Below are 12,532 nucleotides of genomic sequence, written 5' to 3'. Positions count from 1 at the left end.
TGTGTACACAAGTGGCAGACTTAGCACGCCGCTAGCGGGCATCTCAATACAAATCCCAGCAGCTGCGACATTTGCATATTTTCGCACAACCACTGCGTACGGGATCACAGCTACACATGCATTAGCGTCCACCTATAAATCAGGCCCTATTGATTGTGTAGTAATCTGTCTCACAGTGGTATTAGCGTGTGGGTTATACTGAAAGCAAATAAACAATATTTGATCTAGAATATTCAAGGATAATCTGAAGCAGCTAAAAAGTGTTTTCTCTTTTAAAAAAAATATTTTTTTTAGGATTGATCATTCTATTGTTTTTCACATAAAAGTAGTCATATGATAACTTACATACCAAAGAGTTGATCATTTTTCTGTAGTGTAATACAACATCTATTAGAACATTTTATTTGGGAAAGGGGCATGTATAATATTTAGCATGTTTAAGTCAAGAACTGAAACTGTACTATTGTTTCTTACAGCAGAATGTCTATAGCTCCAGCACCTCCAGCAGTCTAAGAGTGTCTTCTACTGCTGCATCAAACATTTCCATCCCACCCATTAGCAGCAGCTGGTCAACATCTACTGCCCTCACTTCCTCCAACCCTCCTCCCACTCACATCTCCAGGGATTCCTGTGGGATACAGAAAATCTGCCTCAGCAACCCATCCGACTGTGACCCTTCCAAAAGTACAAATTGCTTCTTCATTTCTTCTGCTACAATAAATAATGGGTGGTACCACTATGAGATAAGCGGACCATCTGGCGGCTATGTATCTTTTGGATTTTCAGATGACCAGCTCATGGTGAGACTAATATGATACCCAACATTTTACATACAAACTTTGTTGTGTGTCAGTGTATATAAATGTATAATTTCTCTTCACTGATCTCTGTGACCCTGAATCTCTATGTTTCAGGGAAATGACGACATCTATATCTGTGGGATAAATTCCAATGGACAAGTTGAAATCCAGCATGCCTACTCTGAAGGAACAAATGCACCACACATTTTACCTCTGGTGATTGTCTGCTATCATTAGAGTATGCCATTCATACAGAATAGGACACCAGTAAAGCTATATCACAATTTCCCCACTGTGAGCCCGATGCTTGACGCACAACTCTGATGTTTAACGATCAGCGTTTGCTCAAGATCTGTACTGCGCATGTGCCAATCACTGACTGTGACAGCGGTCAAGTCCCCAGCAATCCACAGCATGGGTGACATGCTGTTGGTGTTTGGGGGCATAGAAGGGGTGGTGCTTGCCAGCGTTCATGAAAATGATGGCATGTCAGCCCCCCGAGGCCAGGATCCGCGTCTTCCGATGCAGATGCCCTGGCAGAGTATAAACACTGGCTATCCTGTATAACCTGAGGGTTACTCAGCTGGTCGATTTTCTCGCAGATGATCCGATGCTGCATCCTCAGATGCACAGTGGACAGAGGTTTGCAGGAGGTGTCTTTTTACACAAGACGCTTCCAGCAGCATTAACATATTAACACATAGCAGCTGCTTCCAAAGACGCATCTGCTGCGTGTACTACATACGTCTCCGAATCAGGCCCTAGGTACAGTATATACCTTGATGTTATGCACATCCAGACATGTGCCTATAGAGAAACACACTGAGGCTGCTGTCTCAGGCAGAATGTTTTAAATAATTTTAAAAATACAAATGTCTAAAAAAAGGTGTTTCTGTATTGCTGAAATCTTGTCATGCACCAGACTGGTGTACCATACCTCCCAACTTAACCCTCTCCAGGAGGGACACAATGCTCTGGTCCTGGACTTCCCTGGTAAGAGGTGGGGCTGCAGCGCAGACCAAAATTCAAATAGGGGAGTCACACCAACTGTCATTTCACACGCTGCAAACATCACTGGCCAGGGCTCACTAGCAGTTGGTGTGACTCCCCTATTTGAATATTGAATTGTACAGCAGCCCCACCTCTGGAGCCGCCACCAATCATAAATTACCAGGAAAGTCCAGCACCAGAGCATTGTGCCCCTCCTGGAGAGGGTCATGTTGGGAGATATGGTGTACTTACCGAAGGCTGGCACGGTGTATGAAGGCTTCCTGGCTGCTGTAGCCATTCCAGCAGCTAATAGCATAAACATGTAAATCTCTGCTCCCATCAGCACATGCACAGCAGCTCTAAATATGGCTTTGTGGTAAAAACATATGAATAGATTAGGATTTGCAATTAAAAAAGTATTAAATCTACTGTATATGAATGAGAATACCTTGTATAATATATTATTTTCACCTTTTATTTTTGAGCTGCCACAAAGTGCCTGCGATGCTGTTCAAGGAATATACATGTGGCTGTGGAGGAAGAGCTCCTAGAGCTCAGGCTGCAGGAAGATTGCCTTACTGCAGCCGCATGGAGCCTGGGGAGGGGTTGCCGTGGCACCAAGGGGCAGGGCAGGTGGACTGAGTCCAGCGGTTGCCGGAAGATCAGTATCCAGGTTCCACAGGCAGCTTATCTGATATAGTCGCATCAGATGTGACTGTGTCAGGGAAAGCCCAGCCTGGCATGGTCACATCTCATGCGACTACACCAGGCAAGTGGTTAAAGTCACTGTAGGGTACTAAGGGGAGAACAAGAGGAAAGAGAGCCTTGCCTGTGAGACCTTACATACCAATGATTATTACCAGTGGCGTCTCCAGAGGCGGGGCTGCAGCGCTGTAAAAAATAAAATTAGGGGAGCCACACCAACTGCCAGTGGGTCCCAGCCATCCATGTTTGGTAGCATTTGAAGTGGCAGTTGGTGTGGTTCCCCTATTTGAATTTTGGATTGTGCTGCAGTCCAACCCCTGGAGCCGCCACTGCGTATTACCAGTTCCTTTCTAATCTATAGGCTATTTGCTCTTATTGGTTTGATTAGAAAAAAGCAAAGAAGAAAGAATCTGTATATGGCACACTATATTAAAATTTTACTTTTAATGAAATTTTACATCTAAATTATGGCTGAATAAAATAGCGAAATATATGTGACAAAAAATAATAATAATTAATAATGTTAAATAAAATCAAATCAATAAGGTGCAAATAAATGTGAAAAAATGTGTCTGAAATATACTGTGTGCCTTTACTCTGTACTTTATTCTTGTTATTCTAAATAAGAGCCTGAATACCTCACATTAATCTGTGTGAGGCAGAATGTCTATCAAACTCGGGATATACACAAACAGTGTATTATAGACACATTTTTTCACATTTATTTGCACCTTATTGATTTGATTTTATTTAACATTATTAATTATTATTTTTTGTCACATATATTTCGCTATTTTATTCAACCATATTTTAGATGGGTTTCAAAGTTACATTTTAATATAATGTGCCATATACAGATTCTTTCTTTTTTGCTTTTTTCTAATGAATATTTATCTGTGGCAGCACCCCCTATGTACAGAATGGATTAAATTATGGAACAGACAATGAGATTTATTTTAGGGGTCCTCTCCAATAACAAATAATTACTATTACTTTTTCCTGTGCAATAGAACCCCTTTTTCTTACACAATCTTATTGGTTTGATGCAGACCACAAGATTGAGGCCTCCATTATGTTTTTTGAAGTTTTGAATTCTCCTGGTATATGTAAACATTTTGCTAGATAGGAAAGTGCATGGTAATGTAAATAGGAAGGCGTGTTAATGTTTTCATTCATTTGAATATTTTATATAGTATTGAACACACTATCGTAAATTGACCCAGCTGTGCACTGGCATACAGATAACCCTATTGACTTGTTCTATGTGTCTATTTACAACTTGCCAGGGTAACGTAGATATCCAATTGGCATCTTACACCAGTGGTGTGATACAATGTTCCTTCACTTCAAGAAATGAAATCTCAACACAGCCTCCCACTCAGCAATCCAGATCCAGTAACAGTTCTAACATGTACTACATATTAGTAGCATATGGACCCTCCGCTAATGGTATGTATCCTTTATGTAGTTACTCATTAACTTCCTTTAATGATATAGATATATATATATATATATAATATATTAGCAGCTGTGTAATATAAATGGTCAGTAAAACTTAAGTAGAAGTTGGACAGATAAAATGAGATATAGAAGCTGCTTTTTAATGTTATATCTGAGTGCTACAGATGGATGGTCTAGAAATCCAGCAATGCTCTCCTATACTTTTTTCCTATTTCGTCAAATTAGACAGATTCCTATACATTTTTCTGGACACAGTACTTTTATGGCTTTACAATGATTTATGTTTTCTCTATTGTTTTTCTCCTATTATATGGTCTTCACTAACTACCTATTATTTCCACAAAAACACAATGAGGTGGAGGTGAGATAGGAGGCCATGAATAAATTCGGAGCAGAATTACTAACATACAGGCATGGTCTTTGAATAAATGTTAGGGAGAATCAACTCTAAACATCACTTTACACTGACAGTGATACTGTCAGAAATATATACAAATAAGAATTAGAGTTGCATTATGCACATATACTAATAGCAATTTATTGTGAAGTTGATCAGAACTGAAAAATTGGGACTTTCCTGGGACAAATCTTTGAAACCTTTGACTTTCATTGAAAATTAGGTGTACTTGGCAACTATGCCAATTATACATAATTCACTGTGATTTTTAATGAACAAGCTGATATTAAATAAGCAAATGCAGGGGGGGGGGTTCCGTCTGCCTGGAAAAACCCCTCCCCAGCCCACACCATGACCACAATAGAAATAGTAATATAATGGAATTTTACTAGAGCTGCATGTTCTTCTTAGTATCTTAAATGAAATAATTAGCACCACCTGTGGATCTTTTAACATGTATCAGTCAGTAATAAATAACCTGTGCACCAACTAGGAGATCTGGAAAACATGCACTGTTAGGGATGTGCTGCTATAGAGCCCAATATTTACATATATGTCCAGGGCAGTGCTAGGTGTTTCTGCTGCTCCCAGACTCCCGGACTTGCTCCCATGATCTGGAATGGTGCTCACATCTGAAATAAAAACATTCAGCTCAGGCAGGATGGCCCTACTGCCGCATCTAATGGCTTACTCTGATCTGGTCCTGTATATGGTGGAATTATGACACACAATACACTTTGTATGATGCATATTAAAGCTTCATGGACTGGCCACACTCACTCTAAAATCAGGCATTTGGAAACCCCCCTCTAGAAATCCTGCATTTGCCACTGTATTACATAGGTGGGTGTGGGAAACTGCTTTGAATCTTCTGAATACAGTATTGCAATTCTTAATCTGAATAATCTGAATATTATATTAGTGACCCCATTCAATCACGAGTCTTATTACCTGTGGCACACTTTGTTTAGTATTGCAGTGATATTAATGAATATGCCATTGGTATTTAACATTACTTACCTCTCCGGTGAGGTCCAGCGAAGTCCCCTTCCTCTGTGTCATTCTCCATTTTGTTGCTGGTAGCCTACCGCTGCCAGCGACGGGTTGCTGTGTCATATGCATGCACTACAGCCAGCCTGCACATGCGCATGGTACTTTCACCCGGCGGGGACACAGCAATGCCTGGAAGGATTCGCTGAAGACAGAAGTGACGTATGTGCCATAATGTTGAGTGCGCCAGCCCGGGAGGAGTGGCGGGGGGCGGCGGCGGGAGCGGCGTCACGGACCGGAGCAGCAGCAGCGTGGATTCAGGTAAGTATATTTTTATATATTTTTTTTTTTTTAACCTAGTGGCTACTACTAGGGGGACCTCTACTGGTGGTGGGGGCACAACGGGGGAGGGGTGGCTACTACTGGGGGCACCATTATTGGGAGGACCTCTACTGGGGGGGCTACTATTGGGGCACTTAATCGGGAGGGGGAACCTCTACTGGGGACCACTACTTGGGGGGGGGAACTACCACTGGGGGCATTATAAAAGGGGCCTACAACTAGAGGCACTGCACTCATGGGACCACTACTGGGGGAAATAATAGGAAGGGCCACTACAGGGGGCACTGGATAGGGGGGATCACTACTGGGTGCCTGCATAAGGGGACCACTACTGGGGGCACTGCATGGGGGCGACTACTGCTGGGGGCACTATATAAAGGGCACTGCATAGGGGGGGGACTACTACTGGGGGCACCATATAAAGGGCACTGCATAAGGGGATACCGCTACTGGGCGCACTGCATTGTGGGGACTGCTTCTGGGGGCACTGCATAAGGGGGAACACTACATGGGGCACTGCATTTGGGGGGGGCACTACTGGGGTTACTGAGTAAGGGGAACTAATTGGGGGCTGTATAAGGGGGGACCACTACTGGGGATACTGTATAAGGGGCACTACTATGGGCCTGCATAAGAGGGACCACAACTGCATACTGAGGGTACTGTATAAGGGGTACTACTGGGGTTAAGGTGCATATGGATAGGAATGTTCAGTGTGAAAATAAAGGGGTGTGTCATGTTGACACGCCCAATTTTTAAGTGACCACGCCCAATTTATGCCACGTGCGCCAAAGGCTTGCACACATCTGGGGTGGGGGGCTCCCTTTTCAAATTTGCCCTGGGCTCCAAATACCCTAGTTACACCACTGATAACCATCTATAGTAGCATAAGTGGTAAAGGGGTAAACAGCTTACTGCTGTTTGTTAAATACTGAAAGGAGGACATAACCCCTTTAGTGAGTGCTAAATGGGTTATGTCTAGTTGGTAAATGGGGCCCTAAATGTTATATAGGTGTTTGTTATACTACGATATCCATAAAATATTGAAAAAATAGAAGATTTTATGGGGCAATTATATTATTTGCAATGCTGGCAATATACTTTCAGAATGTCGTGGGAATGATCGGTACTGAGATAGATCGCAACTGCAACATCGATCACTTTACCTCATACCCCCATTACTATGCACAATAAAATGAGCGATGTTGTTCTCTTGTAATTAGCCGTGATGTGCCGGACAGCACAACCACACATCATTGTGACGGTAATGAAATTCCCTTCTTTGAATTACAATATGCAAATTAGGAAATTACACAAAAACGAAAAACCACAATAAACCACAAAAATTACATTAATGGACTCAGTTTATGTCAAATAAATAAATTTCATGTTCATCTATATTTATTTTACATAGTAATTAATTAATTAAACAACAATGTGTTATAGGATACTGTGATTTCCATATGTGAATTCGCTGTTACAGTGTAAGATGGTTATGTGCTGTTTTTTAACTGATTATATGTTTGTGTATATGTTGTATAGTAATAACTGTATGTGTACAAATGTAAATAATGTATGTATTCCATAGGAGTCATCAGATTTCATGGACCAGGTGTGTTCACCAGTGACACCAAAATCGACATCTCCATAGTTTCCAATGTGACCTCCACAACACTTCGCACTGACATAATGATAAAAACGCATGGTTAGTATGACCTGTATTGACTCCTCTTCCAGGCAAATATGTTTTTAATACAGTACATGTATTTGCCAAGAAACATTAATGAGGTGAGTCTCTGTTTATCAAGATGTCCAGTAGAAATATTTGTAATTTTATTTATAGGAAGAATCTTTAAATCAATGTAAATAAAAGTAAATTCCAAATGGTGATTATTTTACTTCAGTTAAGTTGTACAGCACTTTCAGATTTGAACCATGGGCTGACATGCATAATTGCTACTGGTAATATTCAATTTAATGTAACCTTTTAATTATATAGGGCTCTATTTATTATCATTATTTTTACTAAACTAAAGTGAAAAAGGGTGTTTTCACACCCTTTTCACATTATTTTATTTTCACCTATAGTTACTAAAGGGCAATTGGAGAAGAATTCATAGAATTCTACTCCAACCCCTAATTATCACTTATTTTTAGTAATCAGTTCGCATTTCCCATCATTGTAATGGAAAATGCGATCTGCCTGGTATTTACTAAAATGAAATAGTGAAAAAAATACCGGGGGAAGCCCTGTGAAAATAACGTCACCTGGAGGTAGCGTTATCCAGGGTCTCCCCTGGTTACCAGACTCCTGCTCTGCTCTAACAGGCAGAGCAGAGCCCAGAGCTGGCCCCAGTGATCAGCTGTGTGGTCTAAACAGACCACACACTGATCACTGCTAAAAAGAAAAAAATAAACTTACCTGAGTCCAGGGACTAGAGATCAGTGCTCTGGTAATGTCCTCCCTCCCAGCTGGTCAGCTGGTCTCCCATCCTGCACTGGGACCCGGTCATTAGGTGACCGGGTCCCAGTGCAAGATGGAAGATCAGCTGACTGGAGCCATGGAGGACATCACCGGAGCCCGATCACCGGAGGTAAGTGCAATTAAGTGAGGGGTGGTCATGGGGGGGAGTCACGGGGGGGGTTTAGTGATCATGGGGGCAGGGCTTAGCAGTGGGGGTGGGGCTTAGCGGCAGCCAGTCGACACATGCGCGGGCACTTGTCATGGTATGTTTTGCGAAAATACTGTGATAAGTGTGCGGGGGGGATTGGCAGGGACAGAGCTTTATCGCAAGTTCTGTCCCTGCAAGGGATATTTAGTAAATCCCTGTGATATTGGCTGAATTCGCAATGCGAATATCACACTACAATCTGCATTCAAAATGCGGATTGTAGTAAATAGAGCCCATAGTGAGGAGTTCAAAAATTGTGGTAACCTAATCCATACCAACCAAACATAAGTGTTGTTCCATTTTCATTTTTAGAAATTTGATACTAAGAATCTGGATCATATAGCTTATTGCAAGTTTTTGCACAGATGATGTAATGGTTAGCATTACTGCCTCACTGCAATTAGGTTGTGAGTTTCGATTCCCACTATGACTCTAACTGTGAGGAGTTTGTATATTCTCCCTGTGCTTGCATGGGTTTCCTCCAAGTATTCCGGTTTCCTCCCACACTCCAAAAACTTACTGGTAGATTAAATGGCTATCAACAAACATTAACCCTAGTGTGTAAGTATGTGCATGTACATGTGGAAGGGAATATAGATTATAAGCTCAACTGGGGCATGGACTGATGTGAATGGACATATATTCTCTGTAAAGTGCTGCAGAATATGTGTGTACTATATAAGTAACTGGTAATAGTTAATAATAATAATAATAATAATAATATGCAAATTAGCCCCAACAGACAGTATATGAAATTCCTTCATTAATAAGATTTGCTGTTTGTGAAAAGGTTAATTACATCCATGTAGTTCTCAAGTTCATTAATTATTTTAGAATTTAATGGAAAAATAGTTCTAAACTATTAGCCTATAATAATCAAATAACTTTTAACTGACTTGATATATCACGTTGATCACCATTAGGCAAGAGTATATGTTGAATGTTCCAGACAAAAGTTTAAAGTAGAATTTATTCTGATTTGCTTTCTAATACATAAGTGTTATAATTGGTATATAACATTTAACATGCACGATGCATGAAGGCAAATAAATGAGTGTTGTTACTGATGACAGTTCTTAAAGAAACAATAAATGTGTTTGAGAACACCAAAATAAAGATATGTATTGTGTCTTTTATAGTTTGCTTTTATCACTTGCAAATTTGACTACTGTTTCTATTTCTTAATACATTTAAAAAATGAGCACACTTAGTTGCATATTCAATTTGGTGTGCAATTTTGTGGTAAAAATTACCATGGACCATTCTTTATTAACACAGGTATGCATGCTCCCTATTCACGTGCTATCCAATTGAAAAAAATGGCCACCTGTATCCCCCCAAAAATATTGGGTAACATAATAAAAATATATTATATTCCAAAGAAAATATTTTAAACTTTAAAAAAAAAATGTTAAAATGGCTGTTTTTTGCATTTTTTTAAACAAGAAAGTAAAGAAGTTATATAAAGCAAACTTTTTTTGTTTAAATTTTAAAAAGTGATTTAGGGGTAATTTGAGGCCATTTTTAATTAAAAAAAAATGTAAAAAAAAGATAAAAATCATTTGTTTTTCTTAAAAAAAATACTGTAATTAAATTTGGTGTGCATAAACTAATTGAAAAGTAATTTGAAGCAATTTTATTCACACAAATAATGAAATTTAATTATTGGACTAATTAAGCTAATTGGAATTAGTCATTGAGGGGGTGTCCAAGGAGTTCTGAAGTAAGTCCCATCATTTTTAACCTAAAATAGAAATGTTCCTGGCTTTGCGTCTGCTCTGGGTTTTCGAGAAATAAACCACATTAATTCCTATTGAAATTTTCGCGACTGAATTTCTCACAGAATATTGAATAGCTAATACCTCGTGGCTACGGGAAAAACACTGCGGAAGAAAAAAAATATTGCTCGCAATTGAATATGCCCTTTTGGCAAGTATGCATTGAAATGTATGCTGATCTGCAAGATTTTATGCTTTGTATAAATCTATTAAAATCTATTTGTGTATCCCTAAATCACCCTGTAATTGCATAAAAGTGATAACCTCCAAAATATATCTCAAAAAGTTCAAAAGAAGACAAATGCAATTTACAAGGAAGACATGAAGGCATTCATTTTTAGATAAAATTATAATCTAAAAAATAAAATGTATGTAAATGTATTATTTTCAAATGTTTACATATGCTGAAATTGTATTTATTTTTAATTTTTCTACTAAGTTCGAATTTACCAATTTAATTAAGAAGTAAAGAGTAGTGAAGCTTCCATTTCCAACACCACATCATACATACAGGTGTGTTCTCATTCACCTACCATTTTTCCTCCATATGGCGCAAGACAAATGGCACGACTTAGACGCTCCAGTATAGGTAGCAATCCGTACTTATTCCTAGAATTTGTGTCTCATTTGCATCCGTGCAGGCGCCTGACCAGTACTGAGCATGTGTAGTACGGGTTCTGCATGAACGCACGCAGAGCAGCAGTGGACTGTCAGTGATTAACAGTCTGCTGTCGTTTGGGGGCGGGAGGGGGTGGTGACGGCCTCCATTTGCCGAAACGGGGGCGTGTAGTCGCTGTTGGGGGGGGCAGGAAGAGGCCATATCTCCGTCGGCTCTCATCTGCAGTGGCTGGCTTGCATGACCTCATGTGTCACTTGCCCGGCCGATGTTCCAGCAGATTATCCGATACTACGTTGTACAATGCAGCTCGAATAAGTAATGCAGCATGAGGTGTGATGCCTCCTGCTGTATTACCATATCTGCAAGGATGGAATTGCAAAGCTGCTTGTGTGCAGCTTTGCAATTCCGTTCAGTACTGAATAAGGCCCAATGTCTTTTGCCTTTTTACCTACATCAGCAACTGAGTTGCACACAGAAGTACTGTACATGAAAGGCTAGTGTCAGTATTCAGTGTACCCTTGCTTTGTACTTTTTTCGTATTTCTGATGCAAATTAACCACATATTTAAAGAAAAAGCCACTGACAGGATGCTTCGCAAGGCTAAGTCACGAATTCCATGGCGTGCTAAATGGGGCTATTTGGTTGATTTGAGCAAAGGTGTATGTGGACACGTTTGTAAAGAATGTGAAAGCATTTCTGTGTGTGAACAAATCTGACAGAGATCCAGTCTGTGTATGGGCGCTTTAATGGTGCTTTATAGAACAAAAGGCTCACGTTGAAACTTATGGTGTGTCAGTTAGACCCTTTCAAACTTAGGAGTCTATGTACTAAGCAGTGATAAGAGACAGATTGAAAAGTGATAAGGAAGTGATAAGGTGCCAGCCAATCAGCTCCCAACTGCCATCTCACAGGCTTTGTTTGAAAAATGACAGTTGGGAGCTGATTGGCTGGCACCTTATCACTTCCTTATCACTTTTCAATCTGTCTCTTATCACTGCTTAGTAAATAGACCCCTTAGGCCTTTAATGAATAGCCTGCAAGATGCAGACATGATTCTTGCGAGTTAGCCCAAAGATTTAAGGCAAAAATAATTTAAAAGGCAAAACCAAGTTTTGTTTTTTAAATTATAGGCTCTTTAAATCTACGGGCTAACTCACCATATTCGCACCCATACCTGCAATTCACAGGCTATTACATAAGGGTGTTAGTGTTATCACTGATTGTTCTATAATGTGTGGATTTACAAATCTGTATAATGTTTTGACAATTGGAAGCAAATTAGTAAAATATACATTTGTTTAAAAATTGTTGTGAAATACATGCCAAAAGTAGGAGACTTTTTGTACAATATATTTAAAACACTATTATCTGCTAATATTTACCTGTATTTCCTAAATGTAGGTGCACTCATGCTCATTGCCTGGATGACTACAGGAAGCTTAGGGATGATTGTTGCAAGATATTTCAAAGTTGCAGCAAAGAAGCTGGTATTCGGCAAAGCACTTTGGTTCCAGGTAACTGTAAACTAGAGAACGGTGTTATTGCAAGGAGTCAGAAATTCCCATTTCAAGCTACTGACTTGAGATGTTTTATTGTTTTTTTTGCTTGTTTGTTTTTATGGGGTTTTTTTACCTGGTTTTTCCAACCCTGGTTCTTGATCTTCATGGAAAAACACAGTAGGCCAAATCAGTTTAAATTAGAAAATGCATATGTTTCTAATAGAAACAAGAAGCATTAAAACCTAAATAGCTTTGTGCCCATTACAAAAAGTCCATTCA

At 39.7% G+C, this 12,532-nt stretch overlaps 1 protein-coding gene across 1 annotated transcript in view; it reads left to right on the top strand.

The window, feature by feature from the left end:
- The window catches only part of LOC148540741 (ferric reductase 1-like), a 134,745-nt gene that overhangs the window by 104,727 nt on the left and 17,486 nt on the right, over window positions 1-12,532 (top strand). The window contains exons 8-12 of the mRNA XM_088481963.1: window positions 491-800; window positions 915-1,016; window positions 3,782-3,944; window positions 7,274-7,390; window positions 12,156-12,268. Coding sequence (XP_088338089.1) covers window positions 491-800; window positions 915-1,016; window positions 3,782-3,944; window positions 7,274-7,390; window positions 12,156-12,268 — 805 coding nt within the window. The remainder of the gene's footprint in view (window positions 1-490; window positions 801-914; window positions 1,017-3,781; window positions 3,945-7,273; window positions 7,391-12,155; window positions 12,269-12,532) is intronic.

This window comes from Taudactylus pleione, unplaced genomic scaffold (genome assembly GCF_031769625.1).
Source record: "Taudactylus pleione unplaced genomic scaffold, aTauple2 ptg000017l, whole genome shotgun sequence".
Taxonomy (NCBI): Eukaryota; Metazoa; Chordata; class Amphibia; order Anura; family Myobatrachidae; genus Taudactylus; species Taudactylus pleione.
This window is presented reverse-complemented; position numbering and strand designations above follow the sequence as displayed.